The sequence below is a fragment of the Crinia signifera genome, chromosome 3, assembly GCF_055691185.1.
Source record: "Crinia signifera chromosome 3, ASM5569118v1, whole genome shotgun sequence".
In the NCBI taxonomy this organism is placed as follows: domain Eukaryota; kingdom Metazoa; phylum Chordata; class Amphibia; order Anura; family Myobatrachidae; genus Crinia; species Crinia signifera.
Genome location: NC_139219.1, coordinates 229,921,109 through 229,941,041, shown reverse-complemented (window position 1 = coordinate 229,941,041; position 19,933 = coordinate 229,921,109). Strand labels below are relative to the sequence as shown.

The window sequence follows — 19,933 nt, the reverse complement described above, 5'->3', positions numbered from 1 at the left end:
GGGTGCATGGCAGGACTCAGAAGGGAAGGAGTGATTTTTGGATTTTGCAGCTCAGATTCTGGTGGAATTTTGGTGGGTGCTATGTCGCATTAGCAAGACCCCCCAAGCACCAATACAGTGGAACCCCCCCACAAGTGACCCCATTTTGCAAACTACACCCCTCAGGGAATTCATCTAGGGGTATAGTGTACATTTCAAACCCCCAGGGGTTTCACCAATTTTGATACAAGTGGGCAGTGAAAATGAAAAATTACATTTTTTTACACAAAAATGCAGTTCTGGCTCAAAATTTTTCATTTTCAGAAGGTATGAAGGAGAAAAAACACCCCAAAATCTGTGCCCCAATTTCTCCCGAGTACGGCAATGCCTCACATGTGACCAAAAAATACCAGTTGGGTGCATGGCAGGACTCAGAAGGGAAGGAGTGATTTTTGGATTTTGCAGCACAGATTTTGGTGGAATGAATGGTGGGTGCTATGTTGCACCAATACAGTGGAACCCCCCCACAAGTCACCCCATTTTGCAAAGTACACCCCTCAGGGAATTCATCTAGGGGTATAGTGTACATTTCAAACCCCCAGGGGTTTCACCAATTTTGATACAAGTGGGCAGTGAAAATGAAAAATTACATTTTTTTACACAAAAATGCAGTTCTGGCTCAAAATTTTTCATTTTCAGAAGGTATGAAGGAGAAAAAGCACCCCAAAATATGTGCCCCAATTTCTCCTGAGTACGGCAATGCCTCACATGTGACCAAAAAATACCATTTGGGTGCATGGCAGGACTCAGAAAGGAAGGAGTGATTTTTGGATTTTGCAGCTCAGATTCTGGTGGAATTTTGGTGGGTGCTATGTCGCATTAGCAAGACCCCCCAAGCACCAATACAGTGGAACCCCCCCACAAGTGACCCCATTTTGCAAACTACACCCCTCAGGGAATTCATCTAGGGGTATAGTGTACATTTCAAACCCCCAGGGGTTTCACCAATTTTGATACAAGTGGGCAGTGAAAATGAAAAATTACATTTTTTTACACAAAAATGCAGTTCTGGCTCAAAATTTTTCATTTTCAGAAGGTATGAAGGAGAAAAAACACCCCAAAATCTGTGCCCCAATTTCTCCCGAGTACGGCAATGCCTCACATGTGACCAAAAAATACCAGTTGGGTGCATGGCAGGACTCAGAAGGGAAGGAGTGATTTTTGGATTTTGCAGCACAGATTTTGGTGGAATGAATGGTGGGTGCTATGTTGCACCAATACAGTGGAACCCCCCCACAAGTCACCCCATTTTGCAAAGTACACCCCTCAGGGAATTCATCTAGGGGTATAGTGTACATTTCAAACCCCCAGGGGTTTCACCAATTTTGATACAAGTGGGCAGTGAAAATGAAAAATTACATTTTTTTACACAAAAATGCAGTTCTGGCTCAAAATTTTTCATTTTCAGAAGGTATGAAGGAGAAAAAGCACCCCAAAATATGTGCCCCAATTTCTCCTGAGTACGGCAATGCCTCACATGTGACCAAAAAATACCATTTGGGTGCATGGCAGGACTCAGAAAGGAAGGAGTGATTTTTGGATTTTGCAGCTCAGATTCTGGTGGAATGTTGGTGGGTGCTATGTCGCATTAGCAAGACCCCCCAAGCACCAATACAGTGGAACCCCCCCACAAGTGACCCCATTTTGCAAACTACACCCCTCAGGGAATTCATCTAGGGGTATAGTGTACATTTCAAACCCCCAGGGGTTTCACCAATTTTGATACAACTGGGCAGTGAAAATGAAAAATTACATTTTTTTACACAAAAATGCAGTTCTGGCTCAAAATTTTTCATTTTCAGAAGGTATGAAGGAGAAAAAGCACCCCAAAATCTGTGCCCCAATTTCTCCCGAGTACGGCAATGCCTCACATGTGACCAAAAAATACCATTTGGGTGCATGGCAGGACTCAGAAGGGAAGGAGTGATTTTTGGATTTTGCAGCTCAGATTCTGGTGGAATTTTGGTGGGTGCTATGTCGCATTAGCAAGACCCCCCAAGCACCAATACAGTGGAACCCCCCCACAAGTGACCCCATTTTGCAAACTACACCCCTCAGGGAATTCATCTAGGGGTATAGTGTACATTTCAAACCCCCAGGGGTTTCACCAATTTTGATACAAGTGGGCAGTGAAAATGAAAAATTACATTTTTTACACAAAAATGCAGTTCTGGCTCAAAATTTTTCATTTTCAGAAGGTATGAAGGAGAAAAAGCACCCCAAAATCTGTGCCCCAATTTCTCCCGAGTACGGCAATGCCTCACATGTGACCAAAAAATACCATTTGGGTGCATGGCAGGACTCAGAAGGGAAGGAGTGATTTTTGGATTTTGCAGCTCAGATTCTGGTGGAATTTTGGTGGGTGCTATGTCGCATTAGCAAGACCCCCCAAGCACCAATACAGTGGAACCCCCCCACAAGTGACCCCATTTTGCAAACTACACCCCTCAGGGAATTCATCTAGGGGTATAGTGTACATTTCAAACCCCCAGGGGTTTCACCAATTTTGATACAACTGGGCAGTGAAAATGAAAAATTAAATTTTTTTACACAAAAATGCAGTTCTGGCTCAAAATTTTTCATTTTCAGAAGGTATGAAGGAGAAAAAGCACCCCAAAATCTGTGCCCCAATTTCTCCCGAGTACGGCAATGCCTCACATGTGACCAAAAAATACCAGTTGGGTGCATGGCAGGACTCAGAATGGAAGGAGTGATTTTTGGATTTTGCAGCACAGATTTTGGTGGAATGAATGGTGGGTGCTATGTTGCACCAATACAGTGGAACCCCCCCACAAGTCACCCCATTTTGCAAAGTACACCCCTCAGGGAATTCATCTAGGGGTATAGTGTACATTTCAAACCCCCAGGGGTTTCACCAATTTTGATACAAGTGGGCAGTGAAAATGAAAAATTACATTTTTTTACACAAAAATGCAGTTCTGGCTCAAAATTTTTCATTTTCAGAAGGAATGAAGGAGACAAAGCACCCCAAAATCTGTGCCCCAATTTCTCCCGAGTACGGCAATGCCTCATGTGTGACCAAAAAGTGGCAGGACTCAGAAGGGAAGGAGTGATATTTGGATTTTGCAGCACAAATTCTGGTGGAATGATGGTGGGTGCTATGTCGCATTAGCAAGACCCCCAAAGCACCAATACAGTGGAACCCCCCCACAAGTGACCCCATTTTGCAAACTACACCCCTCAGGGAATTCATCTAGGGGTATAGTGTACATTTCAAACCCCCAGGGGTTTCACCAATTTTGATACAAGTGGGCAGTGAAAATGAAAAATTACATTTTTTTACACAAAAATGCAGTTCTGGCTCAAAATTTTTCATTTTCAGAAGGTATGAAGGAGAAAAAGCACCCCAAAATCTGTGCCCCAATTTCTCCCGAGTACGGCAATGCCTCACATGTGACCAAAAAATACCAGTTGGGTGCATGGCAGGACTCAGAAGGGAAGGAGTGATTTTTGGATTTTGCGGCTCAGATTCTGGTGGAATGAATGGTGGGTGCTATGTGGCATTAGCAAGACCCCCGAAGCACGGTGAAATTATGAACCTAATAATCCATAGATGTGTGGTATATTTTAAAACACTCCTTTATACATAGGCCGGGTTTGTCGGGGCAAGTGTCACACTGGAAAATAGTTTGCTTTCTTATTCACTTTTTATAGCAAACTTTGCACCTTTTTTGTGTCCTGCCCTTTTTTCCAGTGGAGGGGATTTCATCAGGAAAATGCTGCCCTGGTACAATACGGGGGCCAGTACTAGAAGTACTGGGGCCCTCTGCCTGCTGGTTCCCAAATATTAGGCCCTTTATGACTTCCTCTTGAAAGTGCATAAATGTCCCCCTCTGGCCGGTAGAACGGAATAGCACGTAAGCGTTATACAGTGCCATCTGGATGATATACACGGCCAGATTCTTGTACCAGATTTTTGTTTTCCGCAGGGCACTGTACGGCTTCAGTACCTGATCTGAAAGATCCACTCCGCCCATGTACCTATTTTAATCCAGGATACAATTAGGTTTTGAGGTGTGGGTACTGGTACCTCGTACAGGGACGGAGGTGGTACTGTCTCCGTGAATTGTTGTCAGTATAAGGACATCCCTCTTGTCCTTATATTTGACCAACAACATATTTTCGGTGCATATTTCCCTGCTTTCACCCCTTCTCATTACTTGGGCAATGTGCATTTTTGGGAGGCCTCTTTGGTTCTTGCGCACAGTACCGCAAGCTGCTGTACCTCTTGAACCAAGGGCCTTAAACAGGGGGATGCTGGTGTAAAAGTTATCCACATAGAGGTGATAACCTTTATCCAGGAAGGGGTGCACTAAATCCCAGACAATTTTTCCACTAACACCTACGAGGGAGGGGGGGCATTCTGGCGGTTCAATTCTTGAATCCTTCCCTTCATATACCCTAAACCTGTGAGTGTACCCTGAGGTGCTTTCACACAGCTTATACATTTTTATGCCATACCTTGCCCTCTTACTGGGAAGGTACTGGCGGAATTTAACCCTTCCTTTAAAATGTATAAGGGACTCGTCTATGCAAATGAATTTATCTGGGATGTACATGTCTTCAAATTTGGCACTGAAATGATCAATGACCGGCCTGACTTTGAATAGCCGGTCAAAGGTGGGATCATCTCTGGGTGGGCACTGTGCATTATCGTTGTAATGCAAAAATTTAAGGATCGTCTCAAATCGAGCCCGGGGCATGGCCATACGGTAAAATGGGGTGCTGTACAGAACATCTGTACTCCAATATTGCCTAATTTCTGGCTTTTTTACTATGCCCATATGAAACACCAGACCCCAAAACGTCATCATCTCTACTGCATCTACAGGGGTCCACCTAGCAAATGATGACGTGGGGTTTTGAGCAATAAACTGCTGGGCATATAAATTAGTTTGGTCCACCATTAAATTTATAAAATCATCAGAGAAAAATAATTTGAAAAAGTCAATTTCTCTGAGACCTGTGGAATCAAATTGGATTCCTGGCATGGCCAAAAACTCAGGAACCTGGGGCTCAAAATTGTCTGGTGGTGGGGTCCATACGAGATCAATTATTGGGGGGGGGGGTCTCAGCTGCTCTACGGGGGCGTCTTTGAGGGGGTCCCTCATCACCAGAGGAGGAAGAGGAGCTTAAGGCGAATCCTTCAAATTCCCCGCTTGCATCACTGGCTGTGTCAGAGTCAGAAGCAATCATGGCATATGCCTCCTCCGCTGAATACATTCTTCTGGATGACTGGGATGACATTTGGGATGACATTTGGGATGACATTTTTATTTTTGTGTTACTGGTAGTGAAATGTTTCAACACGTGTATAGTGTAGGGGGGGGTACAAACTTTATTTCAACCCGGGGGGTATGTAGTGTGTAGTGTGTATGTAGTGCAGAAAAAAAAAATACTTTATACAAAAAAAAAAAATTGAAGGGGTTAAAAAAAAAAAAAATTGAAGGGGTTAAAAAAAAAATTGAAGGGGTTAAAAAAATAAAAAAAAAGGTCCTGCGCCAAAAATTGAGCACAGATGTTGGTCAGTAACGTCCGTCACTGAACAGCGCTCAAAGGCAACAGGAATTTGATCAAAAAAAAAAAAAAATAGATCAACCCTGTGCCGAAAAAGATGATCAGTGATGTACGTCACTGATCAGCGCACAGCGGCCACAGGACACCCACAAAATCACAGTGTGTGTAAAAAAAAAATTAAAAAAAGACCCCACAGCACACACAAAAAAAAAAAAGGTGATCAGTGATGCGACACTGATTACCAGTGAGGGGCAGCAGGTGCACAACCTTTGGTGCAACTGACAGTGCAACTGGCAGGTATATATAAAAAAAAAAAAAACCTCTGCACCCCCAAAAAGTTGCTGATCACCTCAGATATAGTGATCAGCACAAAAGGCGGGGGCAGCAGACACAAAATTTAGCACTCTCTATCACTCTCTGTCACTATCTCTCTCTATCTCTCTATCTCTCACTATCTAACACTCTATGACACTGCAGCAGCAGCAGTGACAGGTATATATATATATAAAAAAAAACCTGCGCCCCCAAAAAGTTGCTGATCAGTTAATTTATACTGATCAGCACAAAAGGGGGGGCAGCAGTCAGTTATATAAAAAATATATAGCACAATCTGTCACTATCTCTATCTCTCTCTCTCTATCTATCTCTATCTCTCTCTATCTCTCTATCTATAACTATCACACTGCAGCAGCACAAAATATAGCACTCTCTGTCACTAGGCCTCTCTATCTCTCTCTCTCTATCTCTCTCTATCTCTCTCTATCTCTCTCTATCTCTCTCTATCTCTCTCTCTATAACTATATCACACTGCAGCAGCACAAAATATAGCACTCTCTGACACTATCTCTCTCTATCTCTCTCTATCTAACTAACTAACGCTATTACACTGCAGCAGCACAAGTTCACAACACAGGAAGTCACAAGTAACAGGATCCAGGAAGCATCCAGCACACTACAAGCAGTGATGAAGCAGGCAAGATATTTGCAAGGATCAGGTAAGTATTTTGCAAGGTTCTGGTCAGTATATCGCGGCAGCTAGGCACGGTGACCGCACTGCACGCAATTCCAGACCGGAATGGCGTCTGCAGTGCAGTCACCGTTAGTTTAAACCCCCCTCCATGGCTGTGATTGGTCCGTCGGTCCGACGGACCAATCACGGCCTTTGGGGGCGGGCGGGGTGAGGTGGGGTGACACCAGTGTCACCCTTACACCCCGCGGTGATTGGTGCTGTACTTTACAGCACCAATCACCTCCGATCGCGTGTCACCGGCGAACGTTATTCGCCGGTGACACAGAAAACGCTGTAATTGGCTGTTCACACTGAACAGCCAATCACAGCGATCGCCGACGGGGGGGCGGCATCGCAGCCCCCCCTGGGCATGCACGGACATGTCTGCTGTCAGGGACAGCAGACATGTTGAAACTGTCACCGCGTCTATAGACGCGGTGACAGTTAAATGCCATGACGTACATTTACGCCATGTGTCGGGAAGTACTTCCCGACCATGACGTAAATGTACGTCAATTGTCGGGAAGGGGTTAATGATTGTCAATTTAATATAATAATAATAAAAAAGCCAACAACTGTAACATTTTCTTTTATTAGGTTATACATATTTACTAAGTAGGACAACTTACAGGGGCAGTAACTGCATGTCCTATTCATTTACACTCTATTCAAGATGGAATATGTTACAGTGCAGTGGATATTTTGCAGTTACTGGTACATTTCAGGCTGACAGTACTATCACATGCATTCTAGTGCCGCCCCTAGGCACATGCCTCACGTGCCTAATGGGAAATTCGGCACTGGTTATCATAGATTATAAATAGAAAAAAAATATTTGTTTGATTTGCAGATGTGCAAATAAAACAGTTTTCACATGTGCAAAACCTCTACAGCATGACCAGAGGCAGATAATAATAATAATGTCTTTATTATCATAAAATGCTCACATACATGAACATTAAACGAAATTCAGTTATGAACAGTACAAAAGATAAGAAAAGACAATAAAAGTAGAACAACATGCAAATAAGATCTGTACCCAGAAAAATTCCGACTAAGAATTTAAAACAAGAATTGCTGTTGGAAAGAAGCTCTCTCTGTATCGTTTAGACTTGCACAAGACAGAACGATAACGCTTGTTGGAGGGGAGTAAGGAAAACATGTCGCTACTGGGATGGGAAGAATCCCTCAAAATACTGTTTGTCTTCTTGAGAAGCCTGGATTCGAATACATGGTGGGTACTTGGCAGAACAACCCCCACTATTTTGCTTGCCACTGACACCACCCTCTGGAGGGCTTTACGATCGGCTGCGGAACAAGAGCCGAACCACACCACAATACCGAAGGTGATTACGCTCTCGATAACGCCAGTATAAAAATTCACCAAGGTTCTTCTGCTCATACCAGCCAGACGTAGCTTCCTTAGGAAAAACATACGCTGGTGGGCCCTTTTTGTTGCGGCGTTTATGTGGGCACTCCACAGGAGGTCTTTGGAAATAATTATGCCCAAGAATTTAAACGAGTCTACCGACTCCACTTGATTATTATTCAAGACCAGTGGGCAGCTTAGGGCTTTAGAAGACTTCCTAAAGTCAACTATCATATCTTTGGTCTTGTTTACATTAAGGACTAGACCATTTTCCTTGCTCCAAGACTCCAACCTTGATATCTCCAACCTAAAGGCGGACTCGTTATCATTAACAATAGAACCCACAATAGCGATATCATCAGCAAATTTGATAATCTGAACAGAATCAGAAACTGAGGAACAATCGAAGGTAAACAGGGAGTATAGCAGAGGGCTCAGAACACACCCCTGAGGGACCCCTGTACTAATTGTCAGTACACCAGACACTCGGTCTCTTATTCTTACTACCTGAGGTCTATCTGACAGGAAGTCAAGGATCCACCTGCACATAGGCCCACTCAAACCAATCTTAAGGAGTTTGCTCACTAATGAAGATGGGACTACGGTATTAAAAGCCGAACTGTAGTCTACGAATAAGACCCGAACAGAAGATCCTTTTACCTCAAGATGGGCAAGCGTGCGGTGAAGTAAAATAAGTGCTGCGTCATCAGTGGATCTATTTGCTTTGTAAGCAAACTGATAAGGGTCGAAACTAAGTGGGATACTTTCCTTAATATGTTCTAAAACCAGCCTCTCAAAAGCTTTCATGATGAGGGATGTCAATGCAATCGGCCGATAATCATTTAGGCAATCAACCTTACCCTTTTTTGGAACCGGAGTAATGATAGTAGATTTAAAACACTTAGGCACATAACATGCACTAAGAGACAGATTGAAAATAAATGTAAAAATACCAGCAAGTTGTGCTGCACAGTTTTGTAAGACTTTACCCTGAATCCCATCGGGACCGGGAGCCTTTCCTGCCTTACTCCTAGAAAAACACTGTCTGACAGACTCTTCCTCTAGCATCAGAGACCCCCACCCTGAAAATTTCCATCCAACAAAGGCGGAGGCATAGCAGGTCTGTCAAAACGGGCATAGAAAGAATTTAATGTGTCTGCTAAAACAGGATCACTGTCATGAGACGTAGTGATTTTAGTAGCCTTGTAGTCAGTGACACTTTGAATGCCCCTCCAAAGGCATCTCACGTCATTACTCTGAGAGAATGAACTTTCCAATTTATCAGAAAATGATTTTTTCGCTCTGACAATACCCTTTTTCAATCTTAAACGGGCTGCCCTGAAAGCATTCGGATCGCCAGATCTAAAGGCCCTGTCCCTCTCTACCAAAAGAGAGCGTACTTCCCCGTTTATCCAGGGTTTGTCGTTGGAAAATGAACGTATCTGTTTCTTAACAGTCACACTATCAACACAACAGCCCAGGTACCCTAGGACCGTGGTTGATAGGGTGTCGATATTCACTAGGTTGGGCCCGTCCATAGACTCCTCAATGAACAGATCCCAATCAGTGAATTCTAGCTTATCCTGTAAATTAGTCATAGCACCCTCCGGCCAGACAGTGATAGCCGATCTAGATGGCTTAACACGTTTAGCATGAGACACATACACGGGAATCAAGAAAAGGGACACATGGTCTGAGTGACCGATGGGGCTGGGGCAGGACTCAATGGAAGCATCGGAACACCATAATTTATGATTTGTTGATAACATTACCGCCATTGAATTGTAAAACCAATACCATTGCATTTAAAACATTGATAGTTGAGACCCCTTATCCATTACCACTATTAGGGCTCAATTGGAAAAGGTAGCTCTGCTCTAGATCATAAGAAGCAAGGGGACAATGAGACATAAGGTCCATACACACTGGGTGATTTTTGCCCAGCGTGTATGAACAGGGAGGATCGTGGTCATCGCTGGGGGGGGGGAAGCTGCTCAGTGCATACACACTGAGCGTCTTTCCCATTGCCCGGCACTGTCAGCAGGGGGGGGCAGGCGGCTTTGCATAACGCAGAGCTATGCAAAGCCACCCACAAGGCTGCTCATCTGGTGGTAATACAAGCAGATGAACGGCTTTCAAGGGGCACCTCTCCTCCCCTGCAATTTTAAATCCATTAATTGAAGGCCATTGATATCACTTCTGGAGTTCTGAAATATGTGTTCTATCTCTATCTCTCTCTCTAGATATACTGTATATATGCCTGTTATATTTCATGACAGATATACAGTATAAACTTTATATAAGGTTTTGTGTGTGTATTGGGGGGGGGGGGCAATACACCTCTTGCCTCCGGGGCAACTGGGACAAACTTATGCCACTGCCAGTGTGTATGGGCCATTAGGCACAATGGTCTCCCATTGGCGAAAGAGTGTCTTTAGTGAATTTTTTGGCGAACCAACAGAACAACAGAAATTTGATCATTGCATTTGAAAATGTTGTAAGGTAATGACTGCTTTACAATCAGAGGGGTTTGGTTTATAACATGAATTATTGCACCATGTTGCTTATTTGCAGGGTAAAAGGGTAACCCAGTTGTTGGTTCCCAGGAAACACAAGCAGATGGTAATGAAGGTGGCTCACACTTATCTGCGGAACTCTCCAGCGTATACAGTTAAGGTTCTTTTGGCCTGGTATTTATGCGGCAGTAAATGCTGAGTACAATGAAACTTGTATTGAAAAGCAGCTCGATTGAAAGACTCAGTCGCTCACAGATATAGGGCCATATTCTGGTTGACTCGAATTTGGTTGATGCGAATTTGCATCCTTGCGAGTGACCCTAATTGCATGCCAGTAAAAACCTCCCCCTTCTTTCGATGGTCACCGACCATCGAATGATGGCGAAGGCGCACGCATATGTAAGGGTGGTCCAGACCACGTGTACATATGCATGTAGAATTCCAGGGAATTGGGCGGGCAGCTGACATCTGGTTATGTCAGCTGTCCGCACCCCGCACGTGTGTCACAAACGCATTAGCATGTGTACGCCCAGCATTTTCATGGGAACGCCCATGAAAGGCTGGGCATTCACATATGCTATAGGCCCATGCCGGCTCCCCATGCCCCTCTCCACCCCCCGCTTGCAAGGAGGACAGACTTTTTACAGAGTCCACACACATGTGTAGAAATGCTGTTACGCATGTGCATACGCAAAACATCGATCCCCGTGTGAATTCGTGCCCAAGCTAGTCAACCAGAAAAAGGGCCATACTGTATACAAGTGTCGCATATATATTCAGCACAGTCTCCTAGTGCGACCTAGCAGCCTGGTGTTACAGCTGAGATGCGAAAATAGTTCTACAGGACCTAGCATACTCGCGGGAGCTGTTTGGTGTGATTATAGCAATGATGTAGGAGGATACATCTGTATACTGTTGTTTGATTTATGTTGTGTGAAGGCTGCACTAGTATAATAATTAAGCCCTGGATTTTTAGGATCTAAAAAAATATATTTCTTTTCAATCCATGTTTTAGGATTTTATAGGTTTTAAAAATTTCCGTTTCGGAATTCCTGCAGCAAAACCATGCAATATATAATTATGTTTTAAACATTGGCTCTGTCCAAGTAATTGACCCTGTCCAAGTTTGACCCTGTCCAAGTAATTGTGCCTTTATTACAGATGTGCAGTGGCGTCACTTACCTTCTCCACAACTGGTGCAGCGGCCCCTAAAAATGGAGCATGGCTTCACAGGATGGGGGCATGACATTGTAGAAGGGGTGTGGCCGATGTTCCAACCCTTTAGGTCTTTTGGGGTTATAACAAGCAAAATATGAAATTTTAGGCACTAAGTCCCAGATTAGGTGAATTTAGATTCTGTAGAAATTAAGTATTCCCCGGTACACAAAACATAAAATAAATTACAATTTTGAGTGTAAAGGCAAAGGATTAAAACCTAAGGGGGACAGGACACCGCTGGCTGTTTATTTTTTACGCAGAGTTTTTTGCACATAGGGCCTGATTCAGATCTGATCGCAGGGCTGCGAATTCGCACAGAGGGGGGCGATTATTGATGAACTGTGCATACGTATGGGCCACAATGTGTCTGGGGTGGTTTCCGCCAATTATTTGTGAGTGCCAAGAAAAATGCAGGCGTGCCAGAGAAAACACTGGAAGTGTCAGGGTAAATGCAGGTGTGCCTAAGAGTTTTAGGGGAGGGTGTGTGACATAACCTCCAGGCTGTATTCAGCCAAGTAAGTCTCTGGCTACTCCTAGCTTGTGATGATTGGTGGCCAGTGGAAAAATCAGTTATTTTCATTCGGCTCCGATGCCTTCGCTAGGCATATACATTCATTTGCAATAAGGGATTTCACTACAGCGGGGCAGAGTCTACCTGGCCGCTGCACATTCGCAGCAATGCAATCAGTCTGTGAAATTGGACTAAAGGTGGCCATACATCAGAAAGACCTGCTTACAATCATGATTGTGTCCAATTTCCCTTCAACTCACCAGCAGTCCTTGGTGGTTTTTGGACACACAATGTACTCACAATCTGTCATACAATCCATCTGCTGCATGATTGTATGATTGAAGCTTCATTCAATTTGGGGGCTGGCCTACTAGGTTCAAAAGGATAGGAGTACAACAAAATCAATTTTTTTAATGGATGTTTCCAGCAACTACCAATCTGCTCACATCTGCTGTGTTATGCCATTATTAAATAGCCCGAATGCAGCAATCCTCTGAAAACTGTTTTCAAAGTAGTGACAGAATTGTGCAAAAGGACGTCCACCGGTTTCTTCAGCCGCCTGCCCGTCTCCTGCTTGGGTGGCTCCCAGCATCGTCACTGCCATGGGCCGCCCGGAAGCTGCACCTCTCTTCTCTGCTAGTCAGGGAGGGTCACATGACTCTGGTTGTGGGTGGGATGTTGTAACATCCACAGCCCCCCTTCGCCGGGCATCCCATTATTAATAACGGCATATGCTGTTATTAACGCAAGGGACAGCTCTTTCAATAAGAGCTGTCCCTTGCGATGCGGTGTCGGCACTGGACTTCCGGGTCTGTGATGCGCAGAGTGACGCGCCGGCTGCAGGGCCAGGATGCCCGTGACGGATCCCTCAAACAGCGCTGCGGTAAGAAGCCCATAGGCTTCTGCAGGGAATCGCCAGCTTTTGCTGCCAATTCCCTACGCAGCGCTGACACTACGGAGGCACAGTACAGCATACAGAAATGCGGTAAAAACCCAGATAATGGTGTTTTTACCGCATTTCTGTGATAGAGAATCACCCCCTGTATAAGCCATCTAAAGACATATTGCAACTGATCTTACGTGCAGCACGTCAGATCAGAGGACCAGTCCTCCAATCTCCGGGGGCCGGGAGATTGTGTGATTGTATGATTGTGTACACACGATATGCACACAATCTGCATACAATCCATTTTACAATCAATTGTGATTGTATGATTGGGTGCAATGTCTTTCTGATGTATGGCAACATTTAATGTATGAATGTAATGATTAATAATAAAATATGATGATAAGAAGTAAATATAGAGATAAAATAGCAAGGGGTATTTAGTCAATATTTACAAACACTAGAGGATAACACTGAGAACATACTTGCTTCAGGAGGCTTCTAAATTGCATCATTGTGGCCCTGTCCCAACATGCCGTCAATGGTCAATCTCAGCACTGTATAGCAGGGTTTGGGGCCACAATGACGGGAGCAGTAATAATGCTACATACTCATAAAAGATATATAAATAAAGACATATGTGATTAGAACATGATGGCAAACTCAGATATGGCACATAACCACAGAGATACAGAAATATATTTTATTTTCTTTATTATTTCAATTATTTTTAAGTATACTGATTGTTTTTAGCTGGTAGGTTTGTTCAATAAAAAGCATGCAGGATTCAGTGTTACTGCTTCATGGCCAGCAGGGGGCACAGCATTGTTTTACAGTGTAGCGGTGATTACGGCATGTTCTGCTGTACTATGAAAGTGAGGTTTCTTTGTTATATAATTCACACATGGAACTATATTTATGTGTAACACATGTTTGAGATAACTGTTTTCTGTTTTTACTGTAATCTAGTTGAAATTAACTGTAAACATATTGATATTGCAATGTGTTGTGCACTTTCTATGTGATTTTAATGTTTCAGTGCCTGATTCCAATTTGTATGGAGTTTCACAGCTGCAGGGAAGTGATTGTGCAAATATGTACAAGGAAAATGCAAAAGCATCAGTCCTACATGCAACACAGCAACGGATCGATGGTCATGGCTAGCATGGGATCGATAGTCATGGCTAGCATCGGATCGATGGTCATGGCTAGCAATGGTAGCAGACTGTGGTCAGTGTGCAGCCCTAATCTGAAGCTTACTCAGACTTGTAATAGGATCCTGACAGCCTAGGAAGGCTGGACGGGCATACCCATGACAGGGGGCATTGTGCCGATGTTTTGAAGAATGCTGCTGGTTTCTGTGACCCCCCCAAACACTGCACTATGTCAGTTATGCTGCAGCTAAGAAAGGGCTGTGAGCAATATCGCATGTGTACAGAGTGGGATTTGCGCCTGCACAGATTCACAAACATGGGAGTTCTACATAAACCATTGTGTACAAATGTAAATCAGGCCTTAATCACAACACAAGGAAAACTGTAAATGTGAAACTAAACTCAGGGTGTTACACACTGATAAAACCACATAAGGATGTGTTGTCTTTATCTATATATAAAATGCTAACTACTCCTCACCTCTATGAGGTGAAGTACCCCCACTAACCACTACAGGATACTCAATGAACCAAATTACTCCTGAAAGTGAAAGCAACTTTTGCAGGGACACTGATCTGTTTCAAACTTGCTGAATATGGAAAGACGGAGCTGTGAAGGCAGAGATTGGAGGTAGTTGCAATTAGAGACTGGGGGTGGGCTAAAAACTGTCACAGCTCAAAGTGAAAGTATATTTTAGAAGCCATCATTTTGACTGGCTTTTAACTAGTATTTTATATTTGCTATTAGGTACTATACTGATATTTTAGTTGTATTCTTGAATATTCCCTTATGTGTTTGTGATTGTGAAATTAAAGTTAGTGACAGCACAGCCAGATCCATCATTTGTGTAGCTGTGATTGTATGTCATTTTTTTGGATTCTTTCAATACTGAGATATAAATATTAATATCTGTACACACCAACAGCTCACAATTAAGAATTACGCTACCATCGCTGGATAAAATTGCCTTACAGGTCTTGGGGACAGAATTTTTGTCACTGTCAGACTCATAAGTGACTCCGATCTCTTCACCTCTGAATGCCATTTGCAGATCATTTTGTGGAGGACAGTTTAGTTGTCGTTGTCTCAAAAGCTGGATTGCTTTTCCCTGTAGGTGTTGGGGCCCTGCACATGCAATATCCGAATCCTGAATTATATCCTGGTTTTCTCGTATCCATTTATGAAGATAGAGTAATGAGCAGTCACACCACCAAGGATTACTGTGAAGGACTAATGATATCATGTTGTACAGTGGATCAAATATGCCTTCTGGGAGCATTGCCAGCTTGTTGTGATTAAGACTGATGATACGCAAACCTGTCAGATTTTTAAATGTATTGCCGTCAATAACACGTAGTCTGTTGTTGTCAAGGTAAAGATGGGTGAGAGAATTAAGACCATGAAAAGTGTTGTCTTGTAATGTTTCAATCTCGTTGTCAGACAAAAATAAGAGTTCTAATTTGACTAAGTTGGAAAAAACACCATCTGGAATGGACTTCAATTGGTTTTCACTCAGAGACAGGCTGGTTACATTTTGTAATCCATCAAAAACCCCAACGCGGAGATCTTTAATCTGGTTTCTCTCTATACTGAGCCATATCAGATTGTGCAATGTGGAAAAAACATGGGAAGGTAGATGTTTAATGGAGTTGGAAATAAGATTGAGCTTTTTCAAACATGTCAGTTTTTCAAAACACATACCTGGAGAAAGATCTAAACGATTTCCCTGTAGTAATAACTCAGTAAGTTGTTGTAGTTTATCAAAGCTTCCTTCTGGTATCAGATCGATGTGATTGTGGTTTAGCTTGAGAACTCTTAGGTTCAAAAGTGGTTTAAAAACAATCACAGAAAGTCTTTTAATTTCATTAGAACCTAGGTTAAGTTCTCGTAGGTTCTCCAAGTTCCTAAACGCAGTGATGCAGATGTGTGTGATGTTGTTTCCTTGTAATGCCAGGAATTCTAATTTTGTTGTCTTATGAAAGAGTCCACAGGGAACATCATTGATTGCATTGTGTGTGATTGTGAGCTTTTTAAGTTCTCTAAGTTCATTTAATGTCTCAGGTTCCAGCGCTTCAAGCGGGTTGCCTGTTATCTGCAAATCGGAGAGATTATGCAGTCCATGAAATGCATTTTCACTGATAGAATTGATGTTATTGTTGACAAAAAATAATTTTTTTAAACCATTGTAATTTATGAAAGATGCATTGTTCAGCATTTCAATGGAAGTCTCTACAAATGTAAGTTCATTGACATTAGCAGGAATATCAGTGGGGATCTTGGAAATAGTATAATCAGAACAAAATATGTTGATTGTATTAAAGCAGACACACTTGAAAGGACAGCTCTGTGCAAAACCTGAAAGAGTATGAACCAGGTTACAGATGAGGACAACTTTCACCAGCATGCTCCTTGCCTGAAAAACAAGGTCACCATAAATGTATTACTCCAGCACGCTCCTTGCCTGAAAAACATTGTTATTATAAATGTATTGTATTCAACCAACATGGGTTAAAGGGTGTGGATCAGTTTGTCACCAGCAAGTTGTTAAGGCCCCCATACACCTGAAAGACATTGCACCCAATCATACAATCTCAATGGATTGTATGATGGATTGCATGCAGATTGTGTGCACATCATGTGCACACAATCGTACAATGTCAGCCCTGGGTGGTTGGAGGATTGGTCTTCTGATCTGACGTGCTGCACGTCCAATCAGTTGGGATTGGGAGCAGATTGCATGTGCATTTAAGCACATGCAATATGTCATTATTTGGCTCATACTACCGGGGTCATGTGACACTCCATCCCTGGCTAGCAGAGCAGAGAGGTGCAGCTTCCGGGCAGCCTGTGGCCGTGAAGACGCTGGGAGCCGCAGTGGCAAATGCAGGATTTTTACAGGGGGGTTTCCAAATGTCATCCAAAACCTCCAACTGGAGTAAGTACGGAGTCTGGGCGGAGCAGTAGCAGCCCAGAAAATTGGTCTTTTTAAACATTGGATACTGTATGGAATGCAGTATTATTATTTACCGGGACAGATGGTCTATAGTATAGGCTGTTTCAAACATTTAAATAAGTTAAGTGGTCAGGAACATATAATAAATAAATACACAGACATAATAGAACCAGTACTGCACTTTCTAAGCTCACAATCTCCCACTGCATGGTAAGGCTCCTGTCTCTTCCTCCTGGCAGCTACTCTTTGGTCCGTTGCTATGTTTGAAGGCTCAGATCCACACATAAAGTAAATGTGGTAGAAGAAGCTGGTACACTGGGCATCTGCAGCTCTGCTCTGTCCCTTACACTGCATGATGTGGTGACAGCTCTACTGATCATATTATATACCAGTGCTATTGTTGTCACAGTTTAATGCACTTGGCAAGTAGAGGGGGGTTTCCAGGCAAAATTCGACCAAAAACGTGTGAAAAGTACCAATTTTCTGACTGTCGTAAAAATCTGCACTAATCTGCAAGCCATAGCTAGTGGTTTCGGTACTTATGTATTATCTGGGCTCCCATGTTAAATGCACCCCATTTTTTCATACCCCTACTATCCAACTACGCATGGAGTTGATTTTATATAGTGTGGCGAGCGCAGCGAGCCCCGCGAGGGGACGCGGTCTCATAAGAAAAACGGAAGCCCAGATATTACATAAGTACCGTGGTTTCTCTTCAGTATGTTCTATTTATCACACATGGCCAGATGCACAAAGCTTCAAAAGTCATAAAATGAAGAGTGATAAACAGCCAGCCAATCAGTTCCTACCTGCCATGTCACAGACTGTGGTTGATAAATGTCAGGCAGGAGCTGATTGGTTGGTTGTTTAGCTATTTTATCATGTCCGAATTTTTTTAGCTAGACAAAAATTTCAGACATGCCTATTCATTTGCGTCTGTTTTTGGCTGGGTTCATCACTGGTGCAGTGTCTACTTTGTTAGAAAAAAGAAGAATCTGCATCGACGGAAAATAGTTTATAACAGACGGATTTTTTACTAAAACATGTGGATCAGCAAGTAATTCGTGGATCCAACTGTTTTCTGACCATGCCAATTCTTATGATTGTTGAAAAATCACCACTAATTTAATAGATGATATGTATATTCAACCGAAAATCATCTAAAAGTGCTGAACTAATTGAATAGCCCCCATAGTCACATAAATGTTTCATCAATATAATTTTCCCAGCAATGTATACACAGCTATTGCTATAATGCAAACAAATTATGAAGATTATATAAGTATACTGTAGTTCCTATAATACGTAAAGCGGCCCATTTATCATGACGGCATCTGCATTGTGATCTGGGTACAATGGCCCTAATTCAGGTTGGCTCAGTAAGATGCAAACATTGCAGCTTACCAAGCGCCTGAGACGCCACCCAGCCGAATACCACACATCGCACCGTGTGTGGGCACCTTCAGTAACCATCCCAGCTGAACACTAAGGTCCAAAAACAAAATTATAATGAACACCTAGTCCCCCATAAAGAAGAACAAATTACTGCCACCCACAAACATTCTGTAATGGAATAGGGAATCATTTATTAAGCTTAGAAAAGTTAATCTACTGTTAGTTGTGTAGTGTCATGTCATATGGAAGATAGCAGAAAGTAACGTACCATTGTAATTGCAATTCTTATATTCTTCACCCAAGTTGTTGATCTTTCAGGCACTGAATGTGTTATTGGAGATACAGTTAGTAAAAAAATGTACAGCAGGATCTGAACAAGCAGTTTTGTAACGGGTGGAGTGAGCTGAACTTCTCGAGTTTCCGTTTCTTTATCTTAATTTCAAAACAACAGTTGAAAATCTATCAATAAGACTGTATGTGTGACAGGCTCATCAATAAGACTGTATGTGTGACAGGCTCATCAATAAGACTGTATGTGTGACAGGTTCATCAATAAGACTGTATGTGTGACAGGCTCATCAATAAGACTGTATGTGTGACAGGCTCATCCATAAGAGTGTATGTGTGACAGGCTCATATAAGACTGTATGTGTGACAGGCTCATCCATAAGAGTGTATGTGTGACAGGCTCATCCATAAGAGTGTATGTGTGACAGGCTCATCAATAAGACTGTATGTGTGACAGGCTCATCAATAAGACTGTATGTGTGACAGGCTCATCCATAAGAGTGTGTGTGTGACAGGCTCATCAATAAGACTGTATGTGTGACAGGCTCATCAATAAGACTGTATGTGTGACAGGCTCATCAATAAGACTGTATGTGTGACAGGCTCATCCATAAGAGTGTATGTGTGACAGGCTCATCCATAAGACTGTATGTGTGACATGCTCATCCATAAGACTGTATGTGTGACAGGCTCATCAATAAGACTGTATGTGTGACAGGTTCATCAATAAGACTGTATGTGTGACAGGCTCATCCATAAGAGTGTATGTGTGACAGGCTCATCAATAAGACTGTATGTGTGACAGGCTCATCAATAAGACTGTATGTGTGACAGGCTCATCAATAAGACTGTATGTGTGACAGGCTCATCAATAAGACTGTGTGTGTGACAGGCTCATCCATAAGAGTGTGTGTGTGACAGGCTCATCAATAAGACTGTATGTGTGACAGGCTCATCAATAAGACTGTATGTGTGACAGGCTCATCAATAAGACTGTATGTGTGACAGGCTCATCCATAAGAGTGTATGTGTGACAGGCTCATCCATAAGACTGTAT

At 42.8% G+C, this 19,933-nt stretch overlaps 1 protein-coding gene across 1 annotated transcript in view; it reads right to left on the bottom strand.

The window, feature by feature from the left end:
* LOC146062973 (uncharacterized) overlaps positions 1–19,933 on the bottom strand; it is a 98,498-nt gene that overhangs the window by 36,945 nt on the left and 41,620 nt on the right. The window contains exons 4-6 of the mRNA XM_083174982.1: positions 18,857–19,020; positions 15,029–16,653; positions 7,928–8,874 (exon numbers count right to left, since the gene is read on the bottom strand). Of these exons, the coding sequence (XP_083031108.1) occupies positions 7,928–8,874; positions 15,029–16,653; positions 18,857–19,020 (2,736 nt within the window). The remainder of the gene's footprint in view (positions 1–7,927; positions 8,875–15,028; positions 16,654–18,856; positions 19,021–19,933) is intronic.